Here is an 18,522-nt window from a genome sequence, read left to right as displayed (position 1 = left end):
CTTTATCAATCTGTTCAGAGATGTTATTCCATACCTCTGGAGCAGATGGGAACCATTATCAGAGGTATTCAATTAGCAGCAAGTGAACGAAATATAAAATAACAGCAAGTGTGCCTCAGGGCACTTGGCTGAGGCCAATTATTTCCCTCATTCTCATTAATCATGCTCTCTTTTCTTCTCGCCTTGCCACAGGATGCTGTTGCTCATGAACAGGAAAATTTTGACACCTCCAGTGAATGATGTAGGGAAAATAGTGTGTTGTTGAATTCTTCTACACATAAATGCAGCCAAGTATTCTTTAGTACATATGAATACATGACCCTTGATGAAAGGTTATGCAATTATACTTTGGCAAAATATAGTCTTGAAGTGAGGAAGTCAAATGGAGATTTGCAAAAATGTCCCAACACAGTTGTTTATCACAGAATTGCAATGCCATAAAAGCAAACCATTCAGCCCATCATGCCTGTATCAGCTCTTTAAACAAGCATCACTATTATAAACGTCTGCTTTATCCCTACACATTTGCACATTTTTTCGATCCAAATAATTATCCGATGCTCTCTTGAATTCTTCAATTAAACCTGCCTCCACCACACTTCCTCATTTTCAGATCCCTCATCCCTTATACAACACTTGACTGTGGCCAGGTGTTGATTTATAGAGCTGCATCCTTCACTTTGTCAAAAGGGGAAGGTGACAGCTTAGTGGTACTGCTGCTGGACTGTTGACCCAAATAATGTTCGAGCGAACTGGGCTTGAATCCTGCCAAAGCAGATAGTGAAATTTGAATTCAATAAATATCTGGAATTAAGAGTCTAATGATAATCACAAATCCATTGCCGATAGCTGGGGAAAAACCCATCTGGTTTGCTAATGCTCTTTAAGGAAGGAAACTACCATCCTCACCATTCTGGCCTACATGTGACTGCACACCCACAGCAATATGGTTGACTCTTAACTTCCCTCTGGACGATTAGGGATGGGCAATAAATGCTGCCTGGCCAGTGACCCCCAAATTCCATGATCAGACAGAAAGCATGCAGGAGTGTGTGCTGATCTTGATCTTAGACCCTCAGTAAACCATTGCCCCTCATGTCACAAATTTTAAAACTCTACAAACAATTACAGTGAATATTTGTGATAATAAAATGTGAGGCTGGATGAACACAGCAGGCCAAGCAGCATCTCAGGAGCACAAAAGCTGACGTTTCAGGCCTAGACCCTTCATCAGAGAAGGGGATGGGGTGAGGGTTCTGGAATAAATAGGGAGAGAGGGGGAGGCGGACTGAAGATGGAGAGAAGATAGGTGGAGAGAGTATAGGTGGGGAGGTAGGGAGGGGATAGGTCAGTCCAGGGAAGACGGACAGGTCGAGGAGGTGGAATGAGGTTAGTAGGTAGGAGATGGAGGTGCGGCTTGGGGTGGGAGGAAGGGATGGGTGGGAGGAAGAACAGGTTAGGGAGGCAGAGACAGGTTGGACTGGTTTTGGGATGCAGTGGGTGGAGGGGAAGAGCTGGGCCGGTTGTGTGGTGCAGTGGGGGGAAGGGGCAAACTGGGCTGGTTTAGGGATGCGGTGGGGGAAGGGGAGATTTTGAAGCTGGTGAAGTCCACATTGATACCATATGGCTGCAGGGTTCCCAAGCGGAATAGGAGTTGCTGTTCCTGCAACCTTTGGGTGGCATCATTGTGGCTCTGCAGGAGGCCCATGATGGACATGTCATCTAAAGAATGGGAGGGGGAGTGGAAATGGTTTGCGACTGGGAGGTGCAGTTGTTTGTTGCGAACCGAGTGGAGGTGTTCTGCAAAGCGGTCCCCAAGCCTCCACTTGGTTTCCCCAATGTAGAGGAAGCCACACTGGGTACAGTGGATGCAGTATACCACATTGGCAGATGTGCAGGTGAACCTCTGCTTAATATGGAATGTCATCTTGGGGCCTGGGATAGGGGTGAGGAGGAGGTGTGGGGGCAAGTGTAGCATTTCCTGCGGTTGCAGGGGAAGGTGCCGGGTGTGCTGGGGTTGGAGGGCAGTGTGGAGCGAACAAGGGAGTCACGGAGAGAGTGGTCTCTCCGGAAAGCAGACAGGGGAGGGGATGGAAAAATGTCTTGGGTGGTGGGGTCAGATTGTAGATGGCGGAAGTGTCGGAGGATGATGTGTTGTATCCGGAGGTTGGTGGGGTGGTGTGTGAGAACGAGGGGGATCCTCTTTGGGCGGTTGTGGCGGGGGCGGGGTGTGAGGGATGTGTTGCGGGAAATGCAGGAGACGCAGTCAAGGGCGTTGTCGATCACTGTGGGGGGAAAGTTGCGGTCCTTGAAGAACTTGGGCATCTGGGATGTGTGGGAGTGGAATGTCTTATCATGGGAGCAGATGCGGCGGAGGCGGAGGAATTGGGAATAGTGGATGGAATTTTTGCAGGAGGGTGGGTGGGAGGAGGTGTATTCTAGGTAGCTGTGGGAGTCGGTGGGTTTGAAATGGACATCAGTTACAAGCTGGTTGCCTGAGATGGAGACTGAGAGATCCAGGAAGGTGAGGGATGTGCTGGAGATGGCCCAGGTGAACTGAAGGTTGGGGTGGAAGGTGTTGGTGAAGTGGATGAACTGTTCGAGCTCCTCTGGGGAGCAAGAGGCGGCACCGATACAGTCATCAATGTAACGGAGGAAGAGGTGGGGTTTGGGGCCTGTGTAGGTGCGGAAGAGGGACTGTTCCACGTAACCTACAAAGAGGCAGGCATAGCTGGGGCCCATGCGGGTGCTCATGGCCACCCCCTTAGTCTGTAGGAAGTGGGAGGAGTCAAAAGGGGTGGCCATGGGCCCCCCCATGGGCCCCAGCTATGCCTGCCTCTTTGTAGGTTACGTGGAACAGTCCCTCTTCCGCACCTACACAGGCCCCAAACCCCACCTCTTCCTCCGTTACATTGATGACTGTATCGGCGCCACCTCTGGCTCCCCAGAGGACCTGCACATCTGCCAGTGTGGTATACTGCATCCACTGTACCCAGTGTGGCTTCCTCTACATTGGGGAAACCAAGCGGAGGCTTGGGGACCGCTTTGCAGAACACCTCCGCTCGGTTCGCAACAAACAACTGCACCTCCCAGTCGCAAACCATTTCCACTCCCCCTCCCATTCTTTAGATGACATGTCCATCATGGGCCTCCAGCAGTGCCACAATGATGCCACCCGAAGGTTGCAGGAACAGCAACTCATATTCCGCTTGGGAACCCTGCAGCCTAATGGTATCAATGTGGACTTCTCGAGCTTCAAAATCTCCCCTTCCCCCACCGCATCCCTAAACCAGCCCAGTTCGTCCCCTCCCCCCACTGCACCACACAACCAGCCCAGCTCTTCCCCTCCACCCACTGCATCCCAAAACCAGTCCAACCTGTCTCTGCCTCCCTAACCTGTTCTTCCTCCCACCCCAAGCCGCACCCCCATCTCCTACCTACTAATCTCATCCCAACTCCTTGATCTGTCCGTCTTCCCTGGACTGACCTATCCCCTCCCTACCTCCCCACCTATACTCTCTCCACCTATCTTCTTTTCTCTCCATCTTCGGTCCGCCTCCCCCTCTCTCCCTATTTATTCCAGAACCCTCACCCCATCCCCCTCTCTGATGAAGGGTCTAGGCCTGAAACGTCAGCTTTTGTGCTCCTGAGATGCTGCTTGGCCTGCTGTGTTCATCCAGCCTCACATTTTATTATCTTGGATTCTCCAGCATCTGCAGTTCCCATTATCACAGTGAATATTTGTACTGAGATTTGAAAATTCCTTCCATAATCATTTTCAGAATTTATTCCATACACCATGTAATCAAGGCAATTCAGAAATCTGAATAAATTTAACACTGTAAGATCAGGGAGGAAAGGAACTGATGCAGCTCTATATGTTATATGATTTGAGTCTTCAATGAAGTACTTAAATGACTAAATTCAAAATACCCACTGGCTGTAACATAGACAAGAAGTACTGATTTGTAGAGTTAATATAATTTTCATTCAACAGTATCCTACTTTCAATTCCTGCTGAATTTGTCTGTTTTTGTTACAATGTTACACATTTGCCTGTTTTTAACCTGATTATTTAGTCTACACATCATTTCTTAGAAGTCAACTACACAGCAATTTAACCTTTTGATTGTGAATATGTTTCTTGAATAACTTACTGTACCATTATTTTTATTAGTACCAGCAGATAGTTTAAAGGCACTTTACTCTGAGTTGGAATTAACACCATAATAAATGCTGGTCATGCCAGTGGTGTTCACACTGTAAGTTGGAATAAAAAAAAATAAAGAACAGTCTTCTAACCCACTCCTTCACCCAAAACGCGTATCATTCAATACACGTGAAATTACTTCTACACATTTGATTTCTGTATGCCTTAACTGTAAAAATACTGTATGCATAATGGGGCAGAGGAAGGATGAGAATATTTTGTTGCAACCTGTATTCCCATGGTTTTATAAAACTAGCCAAACCTTCTAAATCTCAAATGGTAGTTGCTTTTGTTTACAAAAGAGATCACTCCAAGCATCTCAGGAAGTCAAATATAGTGTAATATATTATGCATGTGGAGATTAAAGTGAAAATTTTAAAACCTCCCTTATGTTGTAAATATTTAATATTTGTTATACCTTTCAGATGAAGAATATTACTGTCTTAAAAAGAACCAGGCATTTCAGAAGGATAAAGGAATTGAATAAGCTTTATCACTGTCATGTTAGTTGACCAACCATCTCAGTGGATTGCTAATTTTCATTAGTAGGAGATCTAGCTCACAAGTGACAACACTAAATATGACACAACTGTTTTAGTTTAGCAGATGCTATGCGGTATCTATTCCTGTCCTCTACCTCAAGAAAAATAAAATGACAATGTGCATTGTCTTTGCTATGTTAGTTGAGGGGGAGTTAAAGATATGCAACAGCATTAGAATTACAGTGCAGTCAAGAATCTACAACAGTAAGTTTAAATTAGAATAGTTGGGTGGTTGCTTTCGAATGGCGTGGCGACAACGGGGTTAAGGGGCTTTGCTCAGTGCTGTTGACCTCTATGACTAAATTGCTAATCCCTAGGTCTCAGTTCCCTGTTAGAGATAATGTTGATATAGAAATCCATGTCAGTGGTATAAATAACATTAATGTATGAATTCTCCGATCTGATGGTTTCCAAACTAACTTGATAATTATGCATGAGAATGAAGAGAGTTTCAAGATAATTTAGAAATACAGTCTCATGATAAAGTCAATCAAAATTTAAATATCCAACTACTAATGCTATTATTTATTGTGTTGAAATGGAGTAAACAGATCTTTAACCTTAAGGTAGTATTAGTGTTCATGGTGACATTGATGCCAATGACAATAATTAAACAAAATCTCGTCCCATATATATCCTACCAGGTTACCTTTCAGTCTACTTTATATTGTTTTAAATAAAGGTCTAGATTATTTATGGATATGTTTTGCCAAATATTTCTTCCTGCTCTGGTACAAAACGAAGTCCCATTATGTAGAAAATAATTTCACTGAGCTACCTCACTCAGAACTGGTGCGGGCAATTTGTATGACTGCCCAAGATTCGAACATGTAATCATCTAGTGGAGCTATTCCTGTGACATTACTTCAGTACCTATGATAATTAGGCAGGTATAGCCATTTTTGATGTTAATTTGGTAGATTCTGGTTGAGGTAAGTTCTCCAATACCTATGCTATGAGATTGCCCAGATGCATTATTTCTTGTTTTTATTTAATTAACTAAAATATGATCCAGTGAGTGTCTACAATTTTTCCACATTTAATCGATTTAAGGTGACTGCTTTTAAGTAACCGACTCTACGATTCTCCAACGAAAATTGCAATATGTTAGATTTGCAGTTTTTAACAAGCTCATTCTAACTGTGTTAGTAATTATTTCTTTGAGATACTATGTTTATCATAAATGGACTACTTGCCCCATTTGCACCCTCTTAAAAATTGTTCCAAACTGTTATGAATTTTAACACTCTTCTATGTGATTTTGTCTTGAATTTACAATGTTACTTTTTAAGCAGGGAATATTGTTGAGGTACTAGCCGGAACTGAATAGCAGCAAGTTTCTAATCCTGACAATGCAAGACAGCCATATTAACATTGGTAGACACACCCATTAACCAGCTGTGCTTCATTGTTTTTCTTAATTTAGCTGTGCATATGTTAGCTCATACGCTCCTCACAATTAAGCCACAGCTAATTCCTGAATACATAGGTACTTACTGAGAAAGCACAGAATTACAAAAAAAGTCTCACTTCTTGAAAAGAAATTGAAAGCTATTAAACACCACTGCATTTTTAAAAAAGAACTGATGGCAAAACCTCCATTGGAGTCAAAGAAAAAAGCAGAACAATTTAAAGAATATCTGCATTGCCATGTGATTTTATTGTAGGTAAACTTGGCATCTGTTTGAGCACAGCCGAATAACAAGAATAAACAGTGCAACTACTTTTAATAATTAGAATTTTACATTGCAATTCTGAGAAGGAAACTCACAACTTTCTGCTCTCTTTTTCTGTCACCAAAGAAAGTAAATGGAGCCTCAACTCAATATTTCAACTAAGAAGGGCATCATGACAATGCAGCGGTCTCCAAGTTAGTTAGTGATCAGAGTAAGAACTCCCACTGGCATCAAAAAAAGGTACTTCAACAGAAAGCAAAAACATAGACTTCATTAAATGGCAGTGGTCACAATCCTAATGGTTGGCCAGAAAGCTCGCAGTAAATCCATTAATGGCTATCTTCAGAAGCTATGATACAAGCCATAGGTCATACAGGTCATCAGACAATTGACAGCCTGGTAGAAGAGTTTCAACCTCTTTAATGATGCGGATGCTGCCTCCAAGAGTCTCTGCAATCGGGGCACTGCAAACTCTTCAGTCACAACAGGACCACTGGGAATAGTGGTTGCTCTTGGGACAGCAGTTGGCCTGCGGCAGTCACCATGAAGGAGGTTACACAACCTCGGTAAGTGATTGAGCTTGCATGGTCAGTCAGGTAGGTCCCAGCAAGGGGTTGTGGGTGCCATCATTTCCACTGGTAATGTCTGCAATTGATACTGCCAGTGTCTGACTGGCCAGCAGCTTTCAGAAACTGGGACTTCTGCCTGCTGTGTCTTTGATTCTGGGAAAGGACCGCTGCTGATAACTTAAATATTACTTTGATATTTAATAGATAGGGTTTTCAACATAGGAGGGACAGCATGTTGCCTGAACTAAAAATAAACTTAAGTGTATAAAAATGAAAGTGGAATAAATATCTGGGGATACAGATACAGCACCATTAAAGGTAGCCATAAATGCTACCAATGGCAAATAAAGAATTGCATTTTACTCCTAGAGGGGCAGAAATAAGAAGCAAAGAAGTGAAGTTAAACTTGTGTGGACTCTAGTTGGATAATACTTGGAGCATTGTTAAGTATTGTCTGAGAAATGAGATCAGATGTAGGTAATGTCTGCCTTATTTCCATTGACACATTTGCTAGACACCTCTTTTGTTTCTTTACTTATTCCACGATCATTTCACTTCTCCTTGCACCATGTCAATTCAGTTATCTCGCCAATCCATGCTGTCGGAGACTTCTATTTAAAGCAAAATAATGTGGATGCTGAAATCCGAAATTAAACAGAAAATGCTGGAGAAACTCAGGAAGTCCATCTAACAGGTCTTTGTTTTCCTGTCTTATCCCTTTCTCTGTCTTTATACTTTCTTAAACATTGATCATACGTTTCTAACATTTTCTACTTCGGATGCAAGATCATTGATCTTGTATGTTAACTGTGTTTCTTCCTCCACTCTAGCAGTTGGTAAATGGAGGGAAGTTGAACTAGATTATTTCTAGACAAATTTACTTGCAACAAATTCCATCGTCATCATGATAGGGTTGTTAAGAAGGTGTACGGTGTGTTAGGTTTTATTGGTAGAAGGACTGAGTTTCAGAGCCATGTCATGTTGCAACTGTACAAAACTCTGGTGCGGCCGCTCTTGGAGTATTTCATACAGTTCTGGATGCCGCATTATAGGAAGGATGCGGAAGCATTGGAAAGGGTGCAGAGGAGATTTACCAGGATGTTGCCTGGTATGGAGGGAAGGTCTTGTGAGGAAAGACTGAGGGACTTGAGGCTGCTTTTGTTACAGAGAAGAAGGTTAAGAGGTGGCTTAATAGAGACATACAAGATGAACAGAGGATTAGATAGGGTGGACAGTGAGAGCCTTTTTCCTCGGATGGTGATGGCTAGCACGAGGGGACATAGCTTTTAAACTGAGGGGTGACAGATATAGGACAGAAGTCAGTGGCAGGTTTTTTACTCAGGGAGTAGTAAGGGTGTAGAATGTCTGCCTGCAACAGTAGTAGACTCGCCAAGTTTAAGGGCATTTAGATGGTCATTGGATAAACATATGGATGATAATGGAATAGTGTATTTTAGATGGGCTTCAGATTGGTTTCACAGGTTGGTGCAATATCGAGGGCCGAAGGGACTGTACTGCGCTGTAATGTTCTATGTTCCTTCTTTCTCTCTCTCTCTCGGATGATTCAACTATTAGCTGAATGTAGGACTTCACTTCCGCTTGTCTGCTAATACGGCAACAGCTCATGGGTCTTCTGTGAAAACAATCTGAATAATTCAAAATACGAATTTTCTTTTGTGGAAAAGTAGATAATTGTGAAACTAACTCTTTGTCCTTTGTCCAAATGCCCTATTCCCGCTGCTTTTAATGGCTCTTATCAGTAATTATTCATGGCAGCAAAATAATTCTATTACAGTCTCTGTCACAATCTAATAATAATCAACAGTTTTGCAAGAAAATTGAACAGGACAGTGATATCTGGACAACAATTTATCTATGCTCTGTGAATCTGAAGAATACAAAAAATCATGCTAGTTGGTCCCTTGGTCCCTTTCTTGTATGTTAGCTGTGGTCCAACTGAGGCCTGGTGCAGTTTTAACAATCGTACTGTTTTTGATAAAACAATATTAAGAGATCTAGAGTAGTAAATCAACTGTTGTGCTAAAAGTGACCCTTGCTTTCCTGGATGAAATGTAGTAATGAGTTTTTTTTTAAAAAATTATCTAAACATCAAGCATACCTGTAACGTTACTTGGTGTCTCATCCATTTTTACATCCAATAATTGGGAAAGTGGGCTATTGTCCGAAATCCCGTGAGGTGATGCATACACTTAAACTAATAAATATTGATTTCGCATATGAGGACAACTACTGTATATTTGCTCGTTTAACGAGGATGCATAATTAACATCATTCATATCAAATTTTAACTGGCACTTGCCACACACTATCAATTAATTGGTAAAATTAAATGCTATCTGATTAGTTTTTGCCTTTTGATAGAAAGTTGTATTTTAAACCTGGTCACTTGACTGTCGTTTGAAATTTCAGATACAAGCACCCCAGAGTTGAACTGGATAATATTGTTGAGTTCAGTGGGAAAAAGAAAATGTAATTGGTTAAAAATGTTTTGTTTCCATTTTCAGTTGCTAACAATAATTAGTAGTCCTACTTTTGACTTACGTTAGATGTGAGTGTTGCTCTATGCTATAATTGATTAAGATAACATTTAAATATTTGTTAAATAGCAGAAAAGAACAAGATCTTCACATGTATCAATCCAATTATACAATATAATTTTTGTTACTTCAGCTGATATAATATAAAATTAAAATCAATGTTTTCTATTTCGCTGTGGGCATTGTTAGAGCTAGACTGAAAGTTGTGTGTTCTTTTTTCACTGGTACTACTACACAGTTTGCACCATAAGCATGAGGCATGCCAGACAGTTCACTGATAGGTGAATACAGGGTCCTTAAGGAAGATGATGTTATGAAAGATAAACAAAAAGCCAGCTAAAGACAGGGTCGAGGTTTTTGCTAAAGGAGCAGAGTGAAGTAAACAGGCAGTGGAATTTCGGGAGGGAAATGCAATGAGGTGTGCCAAATAGCACATCTATCAAACTGTACTAGATCCAGCTTTCATTAACACACTACAAAAACAGTGAGAGCATGCAACAGCTAATATTTTAATTGTCTAAGAAATTATATTTACAATTGGTGAATTTGTACACATATCATTTGTATGAAAAACATCTGCATTCACTCCTCAATCATTGTTTAATTGTAAAATTACATTAATTCCTAGATCAAGTAACCTTCCTGCATTTGCATCTTCAAGGTAAAATAAATTACAAAGTAATAAAATTCAGTCAAAAAGTGTTCATTCTAATAAATATGCCTGCATTATGAAGCAAGACTTGGTTGCTTCCTAGTATACATGGCTGATCAAAGGACAGGTTGCATGTGGGCATCTAGCAAACCCATACCTGGCATGAGGTTAATACTCACATCTGCAAGTCTGAGGTTTGATAAACAGCAATGCACTGAGTACCTACAATGAATGTTTTAATGCAAGACGTACTTGCTTGTAACTGGGCAAAATAAGAGAAAGGAAATAATCAGTTTTGTTGGTCTTACGTATATCTATTACAACTATTCGTTTTTTTGATTCCTTGCAATGGGAGATATATGTGTGTCAACCCTTACCTGTCCCTTGACCAGGCTAGCTGCAAACTGCCTCATGACTGCCTCGACAGTGTAGGCGCTGGACCAACCCCGCGGGGTTAGCAGCTCCATGCAGATGGCCCCTCCGTCCAGCACGTAGCCGTTCTCCAGCCGAGGGCTCAGCACCCTCATGAAGGGCGGGGAGAAGGGGAAGTTATCCGGAAAGTTGAGATTGAGCAGGATGCACTCGGTGCTTGTCTCCTTCATGTCCTGCCACAGCGCCGAGTCCTTATCCACCTGCAGCAGCTTGACATTCCACTCGAAGAGGTTGTCGTCCACCAGCTCCACGCTGATGAAGTGATCGGTCAGTTTGCGGATGTCCTGCAGCTCCTTCATGAGCCTGCGGCTGCGGACCTGAGCGCAATGTTGCTTGTTGGGGGGTTGCCCGGGGATGGAGCTGCTGCTGCCGGCCGGGGGCACCTTGCTGCCGGCCTGCTGCTTGTCCTTGTTGCTGTCCTTGGTGGAGGAGGGTGGTTGCTCGGATCTCTTGTGGCTGTGTTGCTGCTGATGGTTATTGTGGTAGTGGTGGTGGTCAGACTGGAGCAGGATGCTCTCGTTGCTTGAAGAGTTACACTGCTTGTTGGCGTTTTTCTGGCTGCTGCTTTTAGGCGCCTTGCGGGAGCCTTGGTGTTTTGCACCATCCGTGTCTCGATCGTGGAGGCGAATTAGACCAATTTTTCGAAGCAGGGTAGCCATCTCTCGGAGAATCGACAAGAGTTTTCTTCAGAAGAGAAACCTTTCAAATAACCGTATTCAAAAGTAGAATGATCAACGCAAAGAACAAAAAATGCTGTTTGACGCAGCTCATACACGTTAGAACAAAATCATTTTAAAAATCCCATCCATAGAATAAGGAAACGTCTGTCAGCTTAACAGAAGAATCAATTCGCAGTAGACTCTTCGAAGAAGCTGCTGCACGATGTTCTTTTTGTGGCTCCTCCGACTTCTCCCTCCTGATCTTGCGAAAAAATAAACTCCAGTTTTCTGTGTGCGCGTGTGATTTTTTTTTAAAAAAGAGATGAAGCTCCAGCCCAGCACCGTGCTGCTGGGAGCCGTAGCGGGGTTGTGAGGAGATGGATGTCTCGCTGGCTGCAGATCAGCTCGCGGGCGGGCTGTGGACGCTTGTCATTGCGGCTGTGCGCGGCTCTCACTGCCCACGAGAAGCTGCCTGTGCACTAGCGGCTCCGGTCCTGACGTTCGATACGCAGCTTCGGTATATTAAACACCGACTGCACGTCAGCCTTCCCCCTACTGCTGCCTCCTACGTCAACATCGTGCTAAGATTTATCACCAGCACGAATCCGGAAAGAGAGGGAGAGAATAAAAAGGCCTTCGCTTAGATCTAAATTCAAAGTGCATCTGACACCTCAACATTCACTCGATTTTCTATGCACCAGTTAAAACTGTCCAATCCGGCACCTTTGTGTGCCTCCGAGCTGTTTGCATGACAATTTTTTTTGTTAAAGTCGTTGGCAGCACAAAGAAAATACGGGATTACGGGCGGTATTGCGAGAACTGTTGGAGGCGCGGAGGAATTAATTAGAATTTGTTCAATAAAATCATACCCTCTGAACAGGGGTACTGCATTCGGACTTTAAAAGGGAGCACAGCCGTCTGTTTTAATTCCACAGAAAAGCGTTTGGCAAATTTTATCCAGCTTTGTTTGCAGGTACGCAATAGGACACAAATACAGCCAAAAAAAGGTTTCATTGCGCATTATCTCAACTGTAATGGAAAAATCATTCGTCTTCTATTTCGCATTACTTCACCAATTTTTTAAAAAAGGGTTTACCGAACATTCTCCTTTAAAAGAGTCCCCTTGAAAATGCCCATGAAACCAAAAAGGAGCGTCTAACCTATAATCATTTCATCATTACTAAGTAATAAACGATAATAAAACAACTTACATTTATATGGCAACCATGCATTGTGAAACATCACAAGGCTTCCTATAGGATCAATAACCAGACAAAATAAATGACATTGAGCTACTTAAAGGGATATCAAGACAATTGGTCAAAACCTCAGAAAAGGGGTATAAATTTTCAGATTTTTTTTGTTTTCATTCATAGCATTTTTTGTCCATCCTTAATTATCCTTCATATGTGCTAATTTGCCTTCTGGAACCACTGGTACACCCACAGTTCTCTTTCTAAGGGGTTCCAGGTTTTTGAAGGAATGGTGATACTGTTCCAAGTTAGGATTGTATGATGGTATTCCATACATCAGCTGCACTTTTTGGTAGAGGTTGATGGTAGATGGTAGAGGTTGTGGGTTTGGATGGTGTTATCTGAGGAACCTTGGTGAATTGTTAGAATTTTTGTAGAAGAAGACACTGCTACGCTGTTGTTACACCCAAACTCTAGGTTGTCTCCCCAGTTTGTTATGGTTCCACATGGGACACCTCCAATTGCTGAGCTCCAGGGTGGGGAAGGATGATTTGGACCCCGGTTATCATTCACCCATCTTGGTTGATTTGTGGCATTGGGGAGACAATGCCCTAATGGTATTATCGTTGGACTGTTAATCCAAAGAGCCAGGCAATGTCCTGGGGACCTGGGTTTGAATACTACCATGGCAGCTGGTGGAATTTGAATTCAAGGAATATCTGGAATTAACAGTGTAATGATGACCATGAATCCATTGGTGGTTGCTGGGAAAAAGCCCAATTGGTTCACTATTTTCCTTCACGGAAGGAAACTGCCATCTTTAACTGATCTGGCGTACATGTGACTCCAGACAATGTGGACTCCACAGCAATGTAGTTGATTCATAACTGCCCTCTGGGCAATTAGGGATGGGCAGTAAATGCTGGCCTAGCCAGAAATGCCTTCCTCCCATGAATAAATAACAATAAATTTAAAAAAACAGAACGGTTCCCTTGTGGATATTATTCTTCTAGATTCAAATGCATTTATAGATCATAGAATGTACAGTACAGAAAGCGACAATCTAATATTTTCACTGTCAGTGTTCCTGAGACTAATTTATCAATCTAGATTTATTAATCAACTGAATTCAGATTGCAGAACTGCCATGGGATATTGAACCCATGTCCTCTGACCATTAGTCTGTGCCATTGGACTACTAGTCCATAAACATGGTAGATATTGGGAAAGTGAATATGGAGGATGCATGGGATAGAGAAAAAAGTAGACATCAATTAAATATTTTCAAGTTAGCAGAAATTAGTGCTGGGATCTCAGCTATTACAAACAATAGAATAATTGAACCATATAATTTTACAGAACTGAATGAGACAATTTGACCCATTGTGACAGTAACAACTCCCAAAAGAGCTACCCAGTTGCCCCACTCTCCAGCCCTATCTCTATAGCTCAGAAAATTAATCACTTTCAAGTATATATCCAGCTCTGTTTTGAAATCTCTTATGGAACCCACCTCCACACTCTCCCATGCAACACATTCAAAATCCTAATAGCACCCTTGAGTAAAGAAGTTTCTACTCTATATACTCCTTGCTCTGTTGCTTACGATCTTGAAATTGTGATCTCTAGTTATTGACATACCAACTAGTGGAAACAGAATATCTTTCTTTATGTAATTTTGAACACCTCAATAAGGCCACCGTTTAATCTTCTCTGTTCCAAGTAAAATAATTGAATTGAATTAGTATTATTGTGACATGTGCTCAAATGAGTAGTGAAAAGTTTACAATCACCACATTACAGCATCATCTTAAGTATAAAGGTTCAGATATTAAAGATAATTCTTAGGAAACAAAAAAAAATTAGAAAAGTAAAGAAACAAACAGTCCAACATTATAGGTTATAGGAATAATTTCTAAAAATAATGAGGCAAAAAGTTCAGACTATCAATCTTTCTGACTCAGTACATGCTGGTATCTAGGCCTCCAGGGAGAGCTCCACCACCTGCACCTGACCCACCAATGTAGAATGTAGAAATTGCCCCACTTTAGGTGCCACCTCTTCACTGCTGGACCACTTTGCTAATGCCACTGAACCCACACTCACCCTGGATCTAAGAGACCCTGCCTCTGCTGCCAGGCAGGGTGCCACTGGGCCACGAGTCCTACTTTGGCTGCAGATTTTGCTTTGCCAGTACCGCCATCTTGTAGAGTCCGCTGTCAGTGGTGTTGCCATTAACGATTGCTGCCTCTGCTGCGGGCCCTGAATTCTGGGTGAATGACCTTGGTGCTCCTGCCACGGCCCTGAATGGCAGGATAACGTACTTGTTTGTCGCCAGTCTCTTATTGTCAGGAGCCCAATTTCTCTAATCTTTCTTTGAATCTAAAATCCCTTATTTCTGATGTCATTCTAGTAAATCTCCTTTGCGCTTTTTCCAGGGCTATAATGTCCTTCCTTAAATAAGGTGCCCAGAGCTGAACACAATACTCCAAATGTAGTCTGACCAATGATTTGTAGAGGCATAGCATCGTTTCCTTGCTTCTATATTCTGTGTTTCTATTTATAAACCCAAGGATGCTATAAGTCGTCTTAACGACTGTTTCAATTTACCTTGCCACCTTCAGAGAATTATGCATGTGAACTCCTCAGTCCCTTTGCTCCTGTACTCTTTTCAAAGTTGTACCATTGAGCCTTTTTGTCTTTCCATGTTTCTTCTACCAAACTGTATTACCTCATATTTCTTGGAATTGAAATTCATTTGCCATGTGTCTGCCCATTTTGCAGCCAATAATTTGTCATTGCTGCCAGTAACTGCCACCCTCTGGCCACATAGAAAACAGTGTGTGCATGGTTATGAATGGGTTCAGCCATCCAGTGACAAAACTTTACCTGTGATTTCACCCTCCAGGTTGGCATAGCTTCTTGTCTATAGTCTGGCACAGTCATATGATAAGCATGCAAAGATTTGGCTCATCTGGATCTACCAGTCTGGAACTTTGGCTGATCATGAGTTTCCAACTAATGGGTTTCCCATTCTGCTGGCAGAATGGATGAAGACATCGCTACAACAGGAGTGTCCTTCACCTCAATTTGACTTAGTGCGATTTCATTGCACATTCATAACTTTGCAATTAAGCTGGGGTTCAGTTTCAAGATTTGAGCTTTGGTAATGTGACCGCTCTCTTGAATTTACTTTTTATTTAATTTGTCCCAGGCAGTAGCAGACACTATGAAGTCATATCAAATCAAATGATTCTTTCAACCAAAACATATTGATAGGCTCTGGAACTTTCTAGAACACTGAGATTAATCAATTAGACTTTAATCCTTTTCTTCACATTTGGGGATTTGGGCATCACTGGCTGGGCCAGCATTTATCGCCTATTCCTGGTTGCCCTTGAGAAAGTGTGGTGAATTGTCTTCTTGAACTACTGCAGTCCATTTGGTATAGGATACACCCACAGTGTTATTAGCAAGGGAGTTCCAGGAATTTGACCCAGTGACAGTAAAGGAGCAATGATATATTTCCAACTCAGGATGGTAATTGGCTTATAAGGGAACTTACATGGTGGTTTTCCCTTCTATCTGCTGACTTTGTCCTTCCAGATGGTAATGATTGTGAGTCTGGAAGATGCTGTCATAGGAGACTTGGTGAACTTCTGCCATGCATCTTTTAGATGATGCACACTGCTGCTATTGTGGTAGGGAGGGCAGGAATGTAAAGTTAGGGCCATGGCTGGGACAGCGAGCTGGAGTGTAGGGAAAGGAAAAGGAGAGGTTGTTGCTGAGGGTCTGTTATTAAATATAAACTAGTCTATTGCATTTGAAATCTGAGCAATACTGGGTGTGAATGAGTCTAATTGTAATGGCCAATGCATCAGGGGTTCGCCAAGATGTTTTCTGGTGAGTGGCAGATATCTGGGTGAAACTGGAAGAGAGACTTACAAAATGCTTTTTCTTCTCCCTACATCATAAGTATTTTCACACCACAGCTTTTTGCTTTAACTCAATTTCTGCTTTGAATCTTGTTGGTGCCTAGAACTTGTAACTTCTTAAAAGTTTTTAAAAATTTGTTCACTGCTTGTGGCAATGAGCCACCTTCATGAAGACCCCTCTGCAACAGTGGTCTCAAATGTTTTTAAAGCAGCAGATCACTTTCTGAATTTAAGTGCAGCCCTGCATCTACTACAAATAAAATATTACAATAAACAATTTATTTTTATTGCTATATAATTCCAAAACCATACATATAATATACATACGATTACTTTATTTTGTCCGCTATTCAGTAAATCTAGTATTAAAAGATTATTGTAACTAGTTTCCAAATAAAGTTGGGACTGTTTTTCATTGGTACTGTTTGTAGTGATTTAATGCTTCGGTATTGTGGGACACCTGGGGAAATACTACATGACATCCTGGTCAGAGTTATCTAACTTGTTTTAAATAGACAACACAAAGTAAACTTTCACCTTAAAACCACAGGATGAGAATATTTTTATCTTGTTTCCAAGTCACCCGAAGTCACTGTACCTTGATCTTATTTTCAACTCAATATCATTTTGCAGAGTAACTATCTCCACATTTGTTCCACTGCTTTGTAAATCAAATAGCTGATGGAATTTGGTAATCAACCCACCAATATCTACTTGAAGGAATGGATTTGAGACAAACATAATGATTTGTTCCACCACACCTAATTCCTGAAATTGCCTGTTGAATTCCTCTGCTAAGTTCCTCAGGATTTGCACATAGGTATTCCAAATAGAACAATTTTTTTCTGTCTTTGGCATTTTTCTAGTTTTTCTCCTGACTTGGAAGCATTGCAAAATTTTATTTTTGTTAAATTAGGCGGACCATAGACCAGTTACAATTTGAATACGTTTACAGATGTGATCAGATGTGCTGTCTCTGTCCTTTCCCTGCAGCACATGGTTCAGCCCATTCAGGTTTCACATTTCATCTGTAATTTACTCAAAGTCAAGCAACCACTCATTGTCTGACAGCTCACCACATATTTCATTCCTTGAGTTAAGAAAAGCGATGATCTCAGACATCAGGTCTAAAACTCTTTGCAGGACATTACGTCAACTTTTTTTATTCACTTGTGGGGCATAGATGTCACTATGTGGCTGTGCCAGCCTTTTTTGCCTGTTCCAAATTGCCCTTGAGAAGGTGTTGGTGAGCTGCCTTCTTGAACCACTGCAATCCTTGTCTAGGTAAACCCACAATGCCCAGGACATTGATCCAGCAATGTTGATGGAACGGAGCTACATTTCCAAATCATAATGATGAATGGCTGGGGGTGAACCTGCAGGTGATGGTGTTCCTACATATCTGCTGCCCTTGTCTTTCTAGATGGAAGTGGTCATAGGTTTGGAAGGTGCCGTTTAACAATCTTTGGCGAATTTCTACAGTGAATGTTGTGGATGGTACTCAGCACCCTGTTCCCTGGCCAAGATCTCTGTCTCTGGCTTGCTGCAGTGTTCTAGCAAAGCTCAGTGCAAGCTGCAAGAACAACACACCATCTTCTGCTTGGGGACCCTGCAACCTTATGGACTCAAATCAAGTTCAATAATTTTAGGGCCTAAACTCTTCTATGTCCCAGCACCCTACCCCACACACCAGGCTTTGTTACCAGTGATAATGGGAACTGCAGATGCTGGAGAATCCAAGATAACAAAGTGTGAAGCTGGATGAACACAGCAGGCCAAGCAGCATCTCAGGAGCACAAAAGCTGACGTTTCGGGCCTAGACCCTTCATCAGAGAGGGGGATGGGGAGAGGGAACTGGAATAAATAGGGAGAGAGGGGGAGGTGGACCAAAGATGGACAGAAAAGAAGATAGGTAGAGAGGACAGTATAGGTGGGGAGGTAGGGAGGGGATAGGTCAGTCCAGGGAAGACGGACAGGTCAAGGAGACTGGATGAGGTGGTAGGTAGGAAATGGAGGTGAGGCTTGAAGTGGGAGGAAGGGATGGGTGAGAGGAAGAACAGGTTAGGGAGGTGGAGACAGGCTGGGCTGGTTTTGGG

The 18,522-nt window shown here is 42.2% G+C and overlaps 1 protein-coding gene across 1 annotated transcript in view; it reads right to left on the bottom strand.

The window, feature by feature from the left end:
- Nucleotides 1-12,187, bottom strand: part of ube2ql1 (ubiquitin-conjugating enzyme E2Q family-like 1) — a 45,834-nt gene extending 33,647 nt beyond the window's left edge. Inside the window, exon 1 of the mRNA XM_048560151.2 lies at nt 10,585-12,187. Within this exon, the coding sequence (XP_048416108.1) occupies nt 10,585-11,298 (714 nt within the window). The 5' untranslated portion in view covers nt 11,299-12,187. The remainder of the gene's footprint in view (nt 1-10,584) is intronic.
- Nucleotides 12,188-18,522: the final 6,335 nt, after the last annotated feature.

Source organism: Stegostoma tigrinum, chromosome 2, assembly GCF_030684315.1.
Source record: "Stegostoma tigrinum isolate sSteTig4 chromosome 2, sSteTig4.hap1, whole genome shotgun sequence".
NCBI lineage: Eukaryota > Metazoa > Chordata > Chondrichthyes > Orectolobiformes > Stegostomatidae > Stegostoma > Stegostoma tigrinum.
Note: the sequence above shows the minus strand (reverse complement) of the source record. Positions and strands in the feature narration are given on the sequence as shown.